At 35.3% G+C, this 18,399-nt stretch overlaps 1 protein-coding gene and 1 long non-coding RNA gene across 2 annotated transcripts in view; both read right to left on the bottom strand.

Moving 5' to 3' along the window:
- The window catches only part of LOC110684859 (protein RST1-like), a 43,418-nt gene extending 34,472 nt beyond the window's left edge, over nt 1-8,946 (bottom strand). The window contains 5 exon segments of the mRNA XM_021861304.1: nt 1,945-2,195; nt 2,771-3,047; nt 4,247-4,330; nt 4,463-4,747; nt 7,729-8,946. Coding sequence (XP_021716996.1) covers nt 1,945-2,195; nt 2,771-3,047; nt 4,247-4,330; nt 4,463-4,747; nt 7,729-8,127 — 1,296 coding nt within the window. The 5' untranslated portion in view covers nt 8,128-8,946.
- Nucleotides 8,947-12,115: 3,169 nt separating this feature from the next.
- LOC110684784 lies at nt 12,116-13,070 on the bottom strand. Its single transcript, XR_002503819.1, has 2 exons — nt 12,739-13,070; nt 12,116-12,350 (listed from the first exon to the last, which is right to left on the bottom strand). It is a non-coding gene; the product is annotated as an uncharacterized LOC110684784 (long non-coding RNA).
- Between the last annotated feature and the right edge of the window lie 5,329 nt (nt 13,071-18,399).

Here is an 18,399-nt window from a genome sequence, read left to right as displayed (position 1 = left end):
GGGTTTATCATTCAAAAAGACATAACAAACTAAGAAAGGCAATCTTAGTAGACCTTATTATAATCCATCAGCCCTTATCTCCCTTATATTATCTTATCTAAGCTTTCAGCCTTTTTATTTATCCGAGCTTATTATCCCTACTATCTTATCTTATATGAACTTAATATACCTGAATGAGTGAAAATTAGGTGAAGATAACAAAGCCTAAGCTATTGTACTATTGTAAATGTTTATATATTATAATTTAGAAAAGTCATTTACTACAGGTTTTACCACCAAAAATCACCTCATTTTTTCTCTTAAACATACCATGATTCTTCAGTTCTTGTTATAAATTTTACTGGCTGCTCAATATCTTCATAAATAAAAGTTTTCAAGAATATAAGGTGGCGAGTTACCAACCAAAGTTGCTAGGTTTTTCATTATTACTTATTGATAGCATTAAAATTTGGAAGCATTCATTCTCTTCATCATCTCTTCAATTTCATTTGTCCATTAACCTCCCTTCACTTTTTTTTCTCTCTTTTTTTTTTTTTTTTTTTTTTTTGTATTTAAGCTAATTCTCCAACTTAATCACTTTTTCTTGACAAACTACTATCTCCATGTATTCTCATGGTTTTGATTTGGAGAGAATGTAGCTTTTATGTTGGGATGTCAGTAGGAAATCTGAATTTTAGTTAGCATTATTAAGAAAAATATATAATGAGTAAAGATTTTCTATATCATTTTGCTCATTATGTAGTTGCATACAATTTGGATAGTACTACTTATATGAGAACAATTTTTAAATACTAATTGTTGTAATTTAATAAGAATGTAGCTTTTATGTTGAGACGTCAGCAGAGAATATGAATTCTGGTTAGCATACTCAAGAAAAAACATTATGGGAAGGATTTTTTAATATAATTTTACTCATTATGTAGGTTGCATACGATTTGGCGAGTACTATTTTATATAAACTTATTATTTTGCAACATGAACTTTAATCTTATAAAATTAAGTAATTGGTAGAGAATTGCCAAAGATTTAAGAGATGGATTCTGTTGTGGACCAACAACTGGCGGCCCAACCAGCAACCAATGTCTATACTCAAAGGTCAAACAGCTCAAAGAGGCGGGAGACAACATTCAAAAGCAGAATTGGCTAGAAAAATGGGGGACAACCTTAAACTGCAGCAAAGGGACGAGGAAGGAAGAAGACAAATCGAATTAATGTTCCACTAGGGAGCCATGGCACTGTTGTGATTCTCTAAGTAGTAGTAGACAAATGTAATTAATGTTAGGGTTGTTTGTATCACTTGAGTATAAGTAGATTAATGCTAGAGAGTAGAAGTTATGCAATTAGAGAGTGAGAAACTAGAAGAGAGACTTGTAGCCTCAAGTTATAAACTGGAGAGTGATACTCAAGTTATCTAATTTGTAATTGTTTCTTTAACTATCAATCAGCTAGTCAAGTTAACAACCTTAAATTAGCAATTGTGGATTATTTGCTTACAAATTTTTGGGTATTTTGTACAGGTATTTAACTTTAAAGGATTTATGTATAACAATTCAATTGATCAATGTAAGACTAATACTATATCTAATCTAACTTCAAAAGTTCAAAGGATTTTTGTGCAACAAATTAATAGATCAGTAGAAGACAAACAGGAAATCTTAGTACCCTTCAATGCCTTCATATCATATGGAAATAATGGAACAAGCTTCTTTCTCCCTTTATCTTATAGTTCCTGTTCCTCTCTTCAATTCTACATAGCTAATAGCTAATCTTATTGTTCAGTTGTTGCTATTAGTGTGGTATTGAAGAGAACAATTAATTTGCTTTATTGCATTATCAATGGCATTTTAACCAGGAAAAACAATGCAACGAGTCCATAAAAAATAAAAAAAAATTAAAAAAAATGAACCATGTAATCATTAAAACAACATAGAAAGAAAAAACTACCTGAACCCATAAATGCCGCAGCAGCCTTAGGATGGTCATTTCAAGCTTGCTTACAAATAAAGATTCCCTTTGAATAGATAGTTCGTCCTTCAACGAGGTCGAACGACTTACAAGGAGCTTTTCCAACATCAAAAGAAACTGAGATGCTGCTTGTTTCACAGTGTTTGAAGGAGAAGACATCAAGCTGATGATAGGAAAAAAGAACAAAGACACTTCACATGGATTACATACAGCTCCCGGCATAACATTCTCTGCAACAAGGCCATTAGAAATTTGATTATAAAGGTGCTAAGTTAGAGCTATATATATCACAAAAACATAAAGCCATGCAGCTTAGAGGTTTACATTCATTCTATAAATCAGAAAAACTAAATTACACACTCCATTATTTTTGTTCAATATCATGGATAGGCGTTGTTTCCTTCCCAAGGGTCTGCAGTATTTCATTTCAAAAGCTAGAGTAATATTCCCTAAGTGCTCTACTTGGCTGGCACTACGTTTAATGTTGTATTAAATGGAATACAATATTGGGGATTAAAAAGTATAGGGAAAAAAAAAAGGGAGAGAGATAATGGCTTAATATTATTCATGAGTAAAGATGTGAGACAAGAATAAAAAATAAAAATACAGAAGTGGAGAGCCTGGAGACCATGTAATCTCTTATTTTTTGTCACACCTCTTGTCATAGTAATCATCTCAACGATCAGAGTCGTTAAGCTAAACAGCTTTCTTTCATCAGAACCTATCATACCAAAGCTTCAACCTACCATCTTGCCAAATAAAAAAGGGAGGGAGGAAGGCAGGGAGGGAAGGAGAATGTTCTCACCATCATGAATTCTCCATTTGAGGATGTATGCTAGGAGATCAAGGACAAATAACTTTTCATCTTCAAGTTCCAATTGAGCTAGAAGCACAAAGAGAGATAACATAGGAGAGTAAAATTGAGGGAGATAGTGCAATTTAAGCTCTTTCTGGAAACTCAAAAGTCTCCTTGATAGTTCAAGGACAGGCTTGCTTTCAATATTACACGTTTCAAACTCCAAGCACAATGTGAGAAGAGCATCCAACAGTTTCACCCCAATTAATTGAGCTTCAGTAACCATCTATCAAATAAAATTTGAACATCAGAATAGCAAAACGAAGTAATAAACTTCTTCTGCTTAAATAATTAGCAAGCATAGGTAAATTTCATATAAGTGTCACTCTTGACAAATGATTACTCTGAAATTTGCAACTGATATTAGAGAATATGGACTCTCCCATAAGATTCGTGAAAAATATAAAGATAGCGGATTTACAGCAATGGCTCTCCTCTACCTCCTTCCCTCCCTTTTCCCAGCCCCCCCGTTGGCTACAAGGCAATATGGTACCTAGACTCAGTATCAGGAATAGCATGAATCTGTCAGAAATTCTCCCCCAGCCGGTTTGGATTTAGGAGGAAGTATGAAATCCATTAAAAGAGCGAGATAATGCAACCCACACCTCTTCTTTTACCATAATCTGCCCTTTTGATCTTTTTCAATTCTTTAATTTGATTCTTGTAACTACAGACATACAGCACAACAGCATCGTCAACATAAGTGGTTTTAGATGTATATTGACAGCAGAAGCAAGAAGGATTTCCATTCATTAAAATAAAGGACTCCATATTGTTTTTTTTTTTTCTTAACTTCTGGCACTGATTTATAAACCTCACATTGACCATACATTCATATTAGTACTTTCTCAGTATCATAAATATTGGAACATGTAGAAAAGCACAACTTTAACTGATATATTAAAATCACGTCACAAGACGAAGTTAACAAGATCCCACATGACTATGTTTTTCCTTTAGGAAATAAAGTAAAAGTTCAAATGTTGAAATATTAATATTGTTTTAAAACATTAACTGTTTATAACTTATACCTAAAAATACTTTCTTCTTTTGTTCTTATTTGGTTGAAACATTTCTTTTACCACATTTGTCAATGCAGATTTTCAACCTCTAATATTTCTTATTATCAAAAAGTTAGAAAAAAGTTGATATGATGAAAATATAAATTGAGACGTTTTCAATAAGATTTGTTTTATAATAACTATAACACAGAAAAGCTAGTCAAACAAGAGTTAGTGAAAAGTGTCAAACGTCAAAACGTGTAAACTAAAAAAGAACAGAGGAAATATATATATTAAGCGTTAAAGTTGCGGGCCAGAAAAAGTGCAAGTCAAATTGGAACAGCTAAGAAAATCAAGGGAGTAGAAACAAGTGCTAAATACAGATGAATTAAAGGAGGGGAAAAATAAGGAAAAGAAAACATACAGATCCAATCTTAACTAAGTGCTGCAAAACTACACTGTGCGCATCCACTAATAATTCGGCAAAAATGACAGCTTTCCCAATATCCTGTAAAAAAAAAACCAGACAAAAGCAGTAGCAGTTCTTTCAAGTAAAAAATTCTCTAATTCTACCAACAGACAAGATCAATCCTCAAAATTTTTTAATGTTGTACAGAACTTCATGCTCCAGTCTACTTACCTCAGCACCTCTAAGGCTAAAGCACCTCAAACAATCAATCAGCATCTCCAAAAGAGGACTCGCCTCATTAAGTAAGGAGCAACAAAGAGACATCAATGAATAAATCACAAGACTCAAGAATGAGGACAATGATGAATCTGAAGAGCATGACATCAGAACAGAGAAGGTTAACAGAGGCCTCAAGTAGTCACAGACTTCACCAATCCCATTTTGCTTGCCATGCACCACAAACAATACAACTTGTTGAACAAGTTCATTTTGTGACTCTGAACGACTTGCTAAAACCTGGAAATATAAAAAGTTTCAAAATTTAAGCATTTTGAAAACTTTGACAGACATATGGAGCAGAGGGAGTCAAATGTTTTCAGGAAGATTAGATCCCAAAATTTAAAACATGGGGATCCCCATTTTACTTCCAGTAAGATAGAGCACACGTTCACCAATAAAAGGCAGCAGTTAAAAAAATTCTCTATATTTAAAATGTTGCAGTACAAAAGCAATATTACAAAATATACAATGCTTCGTAAATAAGCTCTAAAATCCAAGTACGTAATGATACTATTCCCCTATAAATTACATTCAGGGTTTATCGAATTCGAGATCAAAGTGGCATAATTACAAGACCTATTAGTTTTGAGCAAATTTAAAGGTACACTTTTAAAAGCCATACTATATATCTCACTAGCCGAAAGGCAGCAATTCAAGCCTTTAGCTCGTCAGTTTTCTTAAGAGGTAAAAATTTCATTAATGTAAAAGGAAAAAGGCACATCAAAAGTGAACCAAGAATCCACTATTATGTCCAATCACAAAGATCCTCTTTATATATCATCGCTAAGGCTCCCAACAGTATCTGTTAACTTAACCTGGTAGAATAAAATCATAAAGACTACTAAAATAAGTACAAAAATTACTAAACTGCAAGCAATTCACAGGTGTCATTTTTTTTTTTTTTTGGTAAATTGAAAATTTTATTACCAAAAGGAGAACAAACAATTACAACTTACAAAAAGCTAAGTTGCAATACCAAACTACACAAGCCAACAAGAAAGGCAACCAACAACCCCTAACAGTTCCTGGCACCATAATGCCACCTTCTAGGAAGGGTTCACCATAGCACTAGGAACCAAAGCTACTTCTGAAGCAACTCACCACATTCCAGGAAGGGTGCCAGCCACCAGGAGCAGCATAACAACAAATAGACCAACTAAGGAAGCCCTAGACTCAGTTGCAGGACAAACACCACAACAGGACTAGAAGCATTGTTGTTGACCAGAACAGGACCACAAACCCCACAACAGGACCAGAAGCATTGTTGTTGACCAGAACAGGACCACAAACCCCACGACAGGACCACAAACACCACAGGTGTCATTTTACTGTAAATTTTCATGCCACAACTTTTCCTGCATCTGTCTGTTAGCTCTCAATCATGACCAGAAGCATTGTTGTAGATTCAAAGGTGTTTAGGTTTCAAAACTTCTTGTTCATAGTGCTACATGTAAGATCAAATAATTCCCTCATAGTTTTCAGAGTTGAAATAGAAGGTGGAGTAAAAGACATATATTTACACACGCACACACACACAAATTTAAAGTGATAGATGACTTGATGTGCATTTTGCTTGAAATTAGCAATATACTTTTGTAGCACTCGGTAGTCAAACATTGAAGAGAAGTAATAAATCCTTCCCGAAGAATTGGAGATTGATGATTCCACAACATTTTCAAGCCAACTTTGGTAACTCCACAAAATTTATAAAGCAAAGTTATAATTAGAGAAGCATTCACATGGTATTTGACTGTTTGTTGCTATTATGAAGCCATAAAGGCTGTTTTGGACAGTGGAAGCTTAGGTGAGTCAGCCCCTGCTCTGAAAAAAGGAGTTGATTAGGTCATTAGTTGGATAGGGAAATCTTGTAACGTTAATTTACATCATACAGTTTTAAAGGGATGTTTGGTAGCATATATTTAGTTTGTCAGTGAGCTGCTGCATTGCTGCAGCTGCCACAGAGAATCGGAATTCAGCAAGGTGCCTGTGGCTAGGTTGCATTAGTCAATTGTGGAATGATCTGCAATACGGGATTTAGAAAGAAGATCAGTCTTGAAAGACAACCAAAATCTCCCCTTTTTATAGAATAAAAGAAAGATGGTAAATAAGAGTTTGACAAAAAATGAACACTGCAACTACAAAAATTGCACGTGGCAAGGATGTCACAGTGTTTTTCCAAGTGGTAAAGAGGATCAAATGAATTGTATGAAAGTTCTGCTAATTGTCATGTTGTGTACTTTCCCATATATATACATGCTCCCAACATCTCAGTTGACACATTTTCCTTATAAGTTCATCCCAATTAACATAGGCGAGGAACAGTTGGAACAATGCAGCTAGGTGTAGCCAAACTATTCACTTTCTACCAAATTTAAGTAGCTTAGTAATAGTTTTTTTTTCCCTGCTCATTATTTCAAAAATTGATACTTATTATGCTGTTAAATGCTTGAACTTGAATAATCCTGCCGAGTACATTACAAAGCTGCACACTTAGGCCAAAATTCATCAGCATGCATAATCATGCATTGACTAGTGTAGTAGTGCAAGGAGGCCATGTATGTTTTTGCATAGTCATGCATTCACACACGAGTTACAATACGCTTTGAATGATATAGTGAAATTCTAACTTCGGCTTTATGTTCTCATCATCATTTTAAGGTGTACTAGTCTACAATTATAAGGTCTGCTCTAGTCAAGTCTGATAAGGTATGCTCTAGTCAAGTCTGACGTGGACTGCTTCTCTTATGTTGGGTCTAGTCTAAATAACGATTTGGTCTATAATCCTTGCATGCTCTAAATTGTTGATTTCACAATTTTGCCTACTTTGTTAATAGTTTTTTCTAGTTTAGTATGGTCACATGTTAACAAAAATAAGTATTAAACAAAACCTCATTCTTGTTAATAATATGAACATAAAGATGATAACAAGGAAAGTTTGAGAAAATAGTTTTTCTTCCTGATAAACAAAAAATTCGTTTAACTAGTGGCATTTTTGTAAATAAATCAACTAACTTTGTATTAAATTTGGGCCTATAATTTGATTCAAACTTTGCTTGGTGCAACCTTGTTCCATATTAATATTACTTATAGTCACATTCCAACTCAAATTAATTAAAATATCAATCATATTCAGCAATAAGAGTAACGACAAATCAAGTAAGCAATACATATTTATTTAAAATAATCGATTAATAAAACAATTCAATGCAATAGGTTACCTTAACAAAGGGATGATCCTCTGGGGCATGAACAAAATTTTCTGAAATAAACCTTTTACTACGAAACCCGAAACGAACAAGAAACCCAATTCCTTTAACAAAAACATTAACGAAGCGAGGCGGGCAACCTTCAAGAGCAGATTGAAGCTCAAGAAGGGCGAATGAATGGTCTAATTTGGACTCCTTGACGAGGCGACAAAGCTCGTGCACTGATTGATCAACCACAGCAAGTGAAGAGGACTGAAGGCATTGAGTAATGGCCTCCCTTTCAGGGTCTGAATTAGGGTTTAAGATTGAAGGTGTTGATCGGAGTTTTTCGAAAATTTGAATAACAGCGTAGCGTTGAAGAGAGGGTTGGGGCACTTTGGTTCGCACTAGTAAGGGAGTGTATGCTTCCATGGGAGGGTAATTGAAGAAGAAATTATGCGAATTAATCGATTACTTGGAGAATTGCCTCCGGTGAAATAAGGTGTCCGCGGTGTTGTTATTGGAAGGTTGTCAGACGAAGAGTATAGCTTACGCCCGGAGGAATGGAGTGGCGACAACCTAAATTGAAAAGATAATCCCACTTTGGAGTAAATAATTCCGCCTTTGCCCCCGCTCAAAACAGTCCTTTAACCGGTTTGTTTCTTTGATAACCTATAAAAGAAAACAACCTTGCCATAGTCACCTTTTAATTGGTCGAATTTTAATTTTTTAAACTAAAAACGTAAAAATTAATTAAAAAAAAAAAAACAACCCTCTTTCCTGTTCCCCTTTCCTCTTCCAGATCTCCCACTCGAACGGAGCTCACCCACCGTCCCACCCATGCCGGAGCAGCCCCACCTACAACAGGAAGTCAACAACAACAACCCCCTCCTTCATGACTCCATCTTTCACGCATCCAGTGGCGGACCTAGAATTTTTGAGTCACCATCATTTATTAATCACATATGAAAGTACAAAAAATTTTGGGTCTAGTTCATAATTGTATTCAATCCAAAAATTATATTACAACAAATCGATTTCAATCCAAAAAAAGAACACAAAAATCTATACTACAATCAAATAGTACTTAAAAAAATTCATCTTACAAACTAAAGTTACTACAAATAACATCTACTCCAATGGGACCAACCATTATTTTAATAGTAAGAAAAAAAATACAATGACCATAGAGGCCTGTTTTTTAATAACCAGACTGTTTGACCCATTATTATAAAGAATTACAAAAAAAATGACCTTAGAGGCTTAGGGACCAACTGTTTAAACCACCGGTCTCTTTTCACTACAAAAATAAAGCACCGATAATAAAGCGGAAGTGGGTGAGTGAAGTCTGCATTATTGCTACTAGTATCTAAGAGACCTGTTATTTATAATAACTGGTCTCTTTGATAGATTTCTGTAAAAAAAAAATTTAAACTTCATTTTTTTTAGGGGGAGGGGGGGAAGGGCTGCTGGTGCACGTGCACCAGTGTGCACCAACGTAGCTCCGCCCCTGCACGCATCCTTCCAAAACCCACATCCAATCAAGGCCTTACATTTTTACTACATTCTTTCAATTCAAAGCTTCAGGTTTCCTTAAAAATAATTTTTTTTTTTTTTTAAAAAAAAAAAAAAGCTTTAGGGAATTTAATCAATCACAAAATCATCACCATTTTTACCTAAATTATCATTAGATCAATACACCTTCAATTTTTATTTTAATTCTGACACAATTCCTCTTTCCCATTTTAATTCATTTATTTCAGGTTTCAATTCAGTGCAAGACGTAGAAAAATCAGCTAAACCAATGGAGCAAATTGTGATGGATCTTAGTTCAGTTCGGTGTCATGGTGAATTTCGGAGTTGCGATGGTAAAGATGAGTTTTTGGTGAGTTTCGAGGTGTGAATTTGATGTTGTTGTTGCTATTGATTTCCTCCTACTTTTATTTCTCCTTAATTTTATTCTTTGTAGTATAGTTCCTTTAATTAATAACAAAATTGGTTACTTAATAATTTAGATTACTCTTGATTAATTGTGAATAAATTGACTTGTTTCCTTGTGGTTCGGCCCTTCTTTTCTATCTGCATAGTTAGTGGACTTAGGACTTATTTTTTATAAGGTAATACGACTTTAGCTTGTCAAAATTTGGCGCCGTTGCCGAGGAGACGGTTTTATTTATATTTCTGATTGTTTTTTGTAGTCTAGATTATTCTCTCTTGTCTCAGAGAACGTTAGTTCTTTGAGGCAATTCTCATATTTGTCTTTTAGTTCTTTGTTTATGCCTAGGTGTTCCAGATCAGGTTATATTCCATTAGATCCTGAGATCGAGCGCTCTTTTCATACATAAAAGAATCTTTACAGGCAAATCTTGGCGGGTTCTAGGGATAACGATAATCACATAGACCCTCCAACTGAATCTAGTGATTCAAAAGTTCCTTCAGATTCAGAATCAGAGATGACAGCACCTAAGAAGCTCAGCGATTATTCGCAGCCATCCTTGACGGATTTTCCACACCTTACTCCTACTCCGGCCCTTGATGGAGTGCAATTTGAAATCAAACCCCAATTTATCACAATGATAGAGTGGAAGCAATTCAGTGGAGCTAAAGATCCTAATCTTCACATTGCAGATTTCTGCCAATATAAAAATACCATTATGGAGAGTAGAGATGGGGTCTCGCAAGACCAAATCAGGGAGATTCTTTATCCCTTTTCTATATGTGGAAAAGCTAAATTATGGTTTAATGGTTTGAATAGAACTGCACTTGGTATTACTGACTGGGAAACTATTGCTTTGAATTTTTATAATAAATATTACCCTGCAGAGAGAACAGCTTTGTTAAAAAGTGCAATTCAGAACTTTGCCCAAGAGCCAGATGAAACTCTATATGAGGCTTGGGAAAGGAGGATCTATAGAGAGAATGCCCCCACCATAATCTGGCACAATAGCAGTTGATCTAAGCCTTTTACAATGGACTTGGAAATTCATCTAGATCAATTCTAGATTCTGCTGCTAGTGGGAGATTCATGAATCTTAATGTTGAAAATGCAAGTCAGGTTATCGAAAACATAGAAATTCACAATTCCCAATATGGGAATCTGAGAAGGTTTGCTAACAAAGGAAAACATAATGTCGATTCTATATCCTTTTTGCAGGCTCAATTAACATTTATTTGTCAGAAACTAGATAATCTTACTGTTGTTCCTAACTCTGCAGCTAATGTTTCTGTTGTTGCTAATAATGAAGGTTTTTATGAAAATTGTGGAATTGTAGGACATTAGGAGCAAGATTGTAGGAGTTCCATATAGCAAGTTAATGCCTTCCAATCCTATAAGCAAAATAACCCATACTCTAACTCTTATAATCCTGGCCCCCGGAACCACCCATATATTTCCTACCGGAGTACCAATGTACAAAACCCTCCACCTCCACAACAAACACAACAGCAACCACCAGCACAACAAAAATATTACCATCCTAATTCTGGCCAGAAAAACCAGTCACAATCCTCCTCATCTTCTGACCCTGCTATGTTAGAAATTAGAGCAATGCTTTCAAGCATGCAAAAGCACATGGATAGTAGGGATGCACAAATTGATTCGATTATAGCTCATAAGAAAAAAACATGGACAATCAAATTGTGCAGATTTCATCTACCCTACAAACTCGTCAATAGGGAGCTCTACCATCGCAACCAATCCTTCCTAAAGATCATGCCAATGCAATCACTCTAAGGAGAGGTTCACACTATGATGGACCTCCTATGCCCAAGGATGATGGACCTGTTGCTAATCCTGATTCCCTTGTACCAAATTCTAATCTTACTAACCATGCAGGGCTATAAAAAGAAACTAACCCCTCAAATGTTTCTTTGCAGGGTAAATTTTAAGACAAGGGTAGAGATGTGCAGAGCCCAGTTATCAAACTACCATTCCCCAATATACATTTGAAGAGTAAGTTTGATAAGCAATTCGGTAAGTATTTGGAGGTTGTTAAAAACTTGTAGGTAACAGTTCTTTTCACTGATTTAATTAGGGCTGGCAAACGGATCAGGTCGGGTCGGGTTCGTGTTCGGGTCACCTAATTTCGGGTCAGCTACCCCCCAACCCGAACCTGATCCATTTAACTTTTCGGGTTGAAAACCCCAACCTGAACCTGATATTTTCAGGTTCGGTTCAACCCGAAATTGACCTTACTTGACCTGATTTTTTATTTGGATTAAAATCAGGTTTCTTTGACCTGAACTTGACCCGACCCAAACCTGATATATTCAGGTTCGTGTAAACCCAAAATTGACCTGAATTAACTTTTTTTTCATTTCAAACACAAGTTGTTCAGAGGTTAAGCGTTTTAATTCAAACCAAAATTAAATGGCATAGTCTAACAAAGTAACAATCCTAATTAACGATTATAAATCGATAAAAAGTGCAATTCACTAATTACAAACCAAGTTTCAAAAGACAAAAGTTTTTTTAACACAAATTACAGTTCTCAAAAATAATAGAAGATGCAATAAGATTTTCATTTGGATTAAGATCGGGCGATGTTGAGACTGTCAATCTATCATGGTTGTCATCCTTTTTCACCACCTCAAGCTTTAAAATTAATCCACAACATTTCCAATTGAACATGGGTGATTACTTCTTGCTGCCAAACCTATAAAGAAAAACAACACTAATATAATTAAAACATGATAATAATCTAAATCAGACTAGATTGTCTAGATCTAACTAGTAAGATCTAAATTAAAACATGCATGCTCATGAAAAACAAAAAATAACAAGAATCACCATTACATAAACAACATTTAACAATAAAAATTAGCATTACATTCGAAAATTAGCAAAAACAACCGTATTATAACATAAACAACAACATTTAACATCATAAATTAGTAATAACACTCGAAAATTAGCATGTAAAAAAACAAAATAAACGAAAGCATGTAATTATAAAACTAACAACAAAAGAATACGAAAATAAACAAAAATAGCATGTAAAAACACGAAAAAAGAAACAGAAAATAAATTAAGAAGCAAGATACCTTGATTGATGAAGGAGAAGAATTAAGGAACGCGTCTTGTGGAGGAGTGAAGGAGTCAAGCCGTGAAGGAGATGACAAATTGACAATGGTAAACGGCTGAAGGAAATTAAAGAGAAAATTCAACAATATAATGAGTTTTTGAGGAGAGAGAAAATTAAAGAGAGAGAAGTGAGGGGAAAAACGGCTGAAGAGGTGAGGGGAAATGAGATTATTTTAGGGTTTTGAATTTATATAGGAAGCCTCTTTGTGCATTTGGGCTGGGCTAATAAAAGCTTTTTACGTTTTTTTTTTTAAAAAAACTTAAACTAATTCGGGTTATCAGGTCGGGTTTCGGGTTGACCCGACCTGATTATGACTTGAAATTTATTTCGGGTTAAGTGGGTCGTTTTCGGGTTGAGATTTTCAACCTTAACCTAACCCATTTAATTTCGGGTTTGGGTTCGTGTCGACCCATTTAAGTTTTCGGGTCAAAAATCTCAACCCTAACCCGCTTTTTTCGGGTTGGGTTCGGGTCGGGTTTTCGGGTCGGGTCAGTTTTTGCCAGCCCTAGATTTAATCACTCAGGTTCCTGCATACGCTAAATTATGAAAGATATTTTGACTAGGAAAAGGGCCTTTGATGAGGTAGAAACTGTAGCTTTTACAGAGGAATATAGTGCTTTATTACAAAATAAATCCCCTCCTAAATTAAAGGATCATGGTAGTTTTTCTATCCCTTGTCATATTGGTAAGTCTTCATTGATAAAGCATTACGTAATTTGGGTGCTAGTGTCAGTGTTATGCCATTGTCTATGTGTGTTAAGCTTAATATGGGTGATTTGAAAGTTACTAACATTACTTTACAGATGGCATACTATTTTGTTAAATACCCCTTAGGTATTTTAGAGGATGTTCCTGTCAGAGTTGGTAAATTTTTATCCCTGTTGATTTGTTGTGTTAGACATGGCTGAGGATACACAAATTCCCATTATATTAGGTAGGCCTTTTCTCCATACTGCATGAGCCATTATTGATATTAAAAATGAAAAACTAACCATTTCTGTAGGAGATGATAATATCACTTTTAATTTAGGGAAGGTTTAAAAGGGCGTATGTTAGAAGAAAACTGTTGTTTAATTGGTGTCATTGATACAATGGATGATATTTGTGAAGAAAGCTTACCACTGGTTCTTGCAAGGGATCTCTTGGAGGAAGTTCTTTATGGAGATTTATCTGCAGGTGATGCAAGTATTTGGAGCAATGAGGTGGATGCTATTGAGAAAGCTCTCTTAGTAGAAGAGCTTGATCCTAAAGAGACCATGAAGGTAGTGACATTAGTTTAGGAATCAAAACCTGCAGAGGTCAAGAAACCTGAACTAAAACCTCTCCCTTCTCATTTGAAATATGTTTTTCTTGATGAGCAGGAACTAAACCCTATGATCATTAGTACTGCACTTGATGACCCACAAACTTCCCAACTTCTAATGGTTCTTCGAACCCACAAAAGGGCAATTGGGTACAGTATTGATGATGTCAAGGGTATTAGCCTTGATTTTTGTATGCACAAGATACATTTAGAGGACAACTACAAGCCATGTATTCAACCCCAAAGGAGGTTGAATCCTAATATACAAGAAGTAGTCAAGAAAGAGGTGATGAAATTACTTGATGCAGGTATTAACTATCCTATTTATGACTCAAAGTGAGTAAGTCCTGTTCAGGTGGTTCCTAAAAAGGGTGGGATGATTGTGATTAAAAATGATAAAAATGAATTGATTCCCACTAGAACTGTTACAGGGTGGCGTATGTGCATTGATTACTGTATATTAAATATCACCACTAAAAAGGACCACTTCCCTCTCCCTTTTATTAATCAAATGCTTGAGAGATTGGCAAATCATAATCTCTTTTGTTATTTGGATGGTGTAAGGAGGGTGTTCCCATCATAGGGGATCCTTCTCCTTAGATGCCCATGGATCTTTAAAAGCCTAGGACTTTACAATTGTTAGGTTGTATTAGAATTTGAATTCCTGACTGTTTGGGAGACCTTGAATTAGAAATGATACTCTCATCACGCTTTTTTGTAAGAAACAATAGTTTTAGGAAAACTCACAAGTAGAGTTCAAGGGATAATTAGCGCGAATCGTAAGTTTACCCATGCCCAAATTGGTCTACATAAACCAGAAATGAGTTTGGGAGCGAGGGTATTAAGATAGCGTTCCCTTTAGAGGGGAATCGCTATCTTAGCCCTAGTACGGCCTCTACTAGCTCTTCCTTTTTCACAATTTCATTACCAAACAATATATACAACGTGATACCTAAAGACTAAGTTAGTTGATTTTATTTACAAGCATTAATCACGTAGGAATTACATTGCAAAAGTCGTTATTCTTTGTTTAATCAGTATTCGTGAAAAGAACAAAATAAACAATATTCGCCTTGTCTTAAGTGATAAAACAATAATTAATTATCAAGTTCTAGTCTTAATTAACGAAAGAGTACTATGTGAATTATTTAATTAAAAGTTTGTTTAAAGTGATCAAATAATACTAATTAATAAATTAAAGTTATTTAAATAATAGAAGAAAAGTGATTTATCTAAGTGCTCATGAAACTAACTGTTCTTCTTTTATGTTAAATCTCCGTTTAATGCGTTTATGAACTTTCTTTCATCTTCGTACCTCCAAGGACTTCAATGGATTCAATTAGGGTTGGAAAGTATTTTGGAAGAGAGAAGAAAATTAGTATGATAGTAAGAGAACTTGAGAGATTAGGGTTTTGAGAATGCTAGGGTTTGAATTCTGATTTTTCGGTCCTCGTAATGCTGAACGAAGACCCCTATTTATAGGCGTAAGGATCTAGGTTTAGGGTTTTAGAGTCGCGTCATCAGGTGGCGCGCGCAACTCTCTGAGTCGCGTTGGGTGCCGCACGCATTTCAATGAGTCGAGCGCGCCAGGCGCGCGCAACTTACTGCGATTTGACGATAAAAAAACACATTTTTAAAACTTTCATAACTTTTGATTGCAAAGTCGGATTTAGGCTTGTGAGATATCATTGGAAATCTCTGAATGTCTACTTTCCAATGTTGTTAGAGTTAGGGTAAAATCTGTTATGGATCAATAGATATGGCCGTTGGAGTGCAAGAGTGTCGGTTTTAGGGCCCGGTTTAGTGTTTTGATCATAACTTCTTCGTTTTAACTTAGAATTGGGCTTATAATATACAATTGAAAGCTCTTTGAAAGGGATATCCATATGTATAGGCCATTCATGGAAATATGATGGTTAGTTTATCTCTTTGGCTCGGTTTTCAACAATGTAAGATTCGTTGGATGCAATCATTGCATTTGACGCATTTGGGTCCGTTATTAATCAAGTTTAAACATGTATGAGCATGTTTTAGGCCTAATTATTAATAAGACAAGGATATAAGATAACTTAGTCTCAAATATGGGTTTTAACTTACTTCATAATGTATTTCGTAGTCCATAAACACTTCAACTTTGATCTAACATGAAGAACGGATTTTTGTAACATCATCGCACTTCCTTTTGGGACAAGAGGCCAAAAGTAGGTTTCTACAGTTAGCCCCGACTTTGATTGAGTCTAGAATAGACGATGATCAAAGTAGTCAATGAAATAAATCTGAGACTCATTCTGCGAAGTTTTCTAAGAATATAGAATCTTTCAGTAATATTTAAGGACGTCGAAACGATCCTTGATTCTCTAAGTGTTTGATACAAGTAGCTATTAAGGCAAGAAAAAGTATTTTCTAGTCTTAGTGCGCTAAAGAATCTAGATTGATCCTTTGCAAATGTAGAACACTTTTACAAGTAAAGGTGTTATGGGTGATGTCACGTCATGAGAAGAAATCGTTTAAAAAGGATTAAAAGGGGATGATGTCCTCCCAATCATGTCATCGTTGGTCTAAATTCCCACGATATGTCATTGAAACTTTATCCTGATTTTAACAATTTGAAAAGATGATAAAAAGTGTTTCAGCTTTCGCAGCCTAAATGTTTCGGCTTTCGCAGCCTGAATGTTTCGGCTTTCGCACCTTGAATAAATTTCTCGACAATTTGCCTGTCAAAACGCAATACTCGGTGCCCACAAGATGGAAATACATGTCTTAGGACTAGAGGCATATATCCAAATCCAGTGAGAGATAAGAAAATCGGCAACTCTCTCCACTGTTTTGTCCACAAGATGAGTACACGTGTCTTAGGACTGGGGGCACGTGCCTACATAGGTGCGACATTTTTTCGCCGCTCTTTATACAGGGGGTGGACGACACCCTAACTGTCCGGTAAGCCAGTAAGCTCACTAACTACCGTATTTGCTTCCAATCAAGAAGTGTCTGTTCCTGAATTGTTCGGCACGCCTGTCGACTCGTGAGCTAACACCTAAAGTAAAGTAATTCTACCTTTTAGTTCCGAGTGGTAGATCTCGCAAAGCTGGAGAAGAGGTGAAATTTTCCGCAACACCTACGCTATATAATTTTACGCTATATGATAACGCCTTGCATTTTTACGCTGCATGATAGTCTTCCTTTTTGCTATGGACGTGAAAAAAGAAGAAAAGCCGGACATTTATAACGTCAGTACAGTAAAATGACAAACCTGACTATGGGAGCTTTTACGTTAAGCATCACTACGGAACGTCTTAAGACACTCTTACGAAAAACGTCCAAAACGCATGCTTAGGGAACGCACAAAGCACGTGTGCATGTAGGATGATGCAAAATACTATCAAAGAAGAAAAGAAACTACTGGATGCAAAGCAATTTTACAAGATTTCAATAATTCACGCGCTATTATGTCTAACAACGTACAAAACCTTTGGGAAAAATTCAAAACGGATCGAAATCTGAGTACTGGTCTTTTAAGTGACCAGTGTCCGCGCGCAAACATAGTAAGTCGCGCTGGCCAGACACGCGCAAGAAACTAGGTTGCGCTGGTATGCCACACGCAACATTTGAATTAGTAAAAGAGTTGGAGAAGCGCGATCTACAACTCACTTTCTTCTTCTCCTCTTTCTCCAATTTTGATCTCTTCCCATTTTTTGTTGTCGTTTAAAGCTAAGGAAAGTAAATTTTGCTCCTTTTATTTTACCAGACTTTGATCTTGGTCAATAAAATGGAGAAATCAAATGAAGAATCCTAACTTGGAGTTGGGATTTTCGATTCGACTTATTTTCATGAATCTGTTTGTTTGTCGTTGTTTTAAGAAATATATTGCAACAAATTTCATGCAAAATTGTAAATTATTCATCCTGTATGAGCATGTCAAGCTTATATGTGTTTTTTTTGTTCATTCGAATTTTAAATTTGTGCTTGAACTTTATTTCTCTTTTTTGCTCACATAGACTATACTTGTTAATTTTAATGTAATTAAATTGAAGTGTTTATAACAACAATTATGCATTAAAATTATAAATGAAATTTTGAACTTTGATAATAGCATTGAATTTGTTCTTGCGACTCATGTTTATTTTTTTCATGCGTAAGTTGCAAAATTGGCTTTATCAATGATAAAAATAACCAATGTTTATTATTATTCACTTATAAAACTGTGATTTCAAGATTTGCACAAAACTAGTTAGTTTAGGAAATTCTTGAAGAGATCATAGAATGGGTGTAGCTTGGTTATATTTCGGGTTCGTAAGCCCCCATTTTATATTTTCGAAT

Source organism: Chenopodium quinoa, unplaced genomic scaffold (genome assembly GCF_001683475.1).
Source record: "Chenopodium quinoa cultivar QQ74 unplaced genomic scaffold, ASM168347v1, whole genome shotgun sequence".
Taxonomy (NCBI): domain Eukaryota; kingdom Viridiplantae; phylum Streptophyta; class Magnoliopsida; order Caryophyllales; family Amaranthaceae; genus Chenopodium; species Chenopodium quinoa.
The sequence above is the reverse complement of the archived record's forward strand: the minus strand, read 5'-3'. Positions and strand labels throughout refer to the sequence as shown.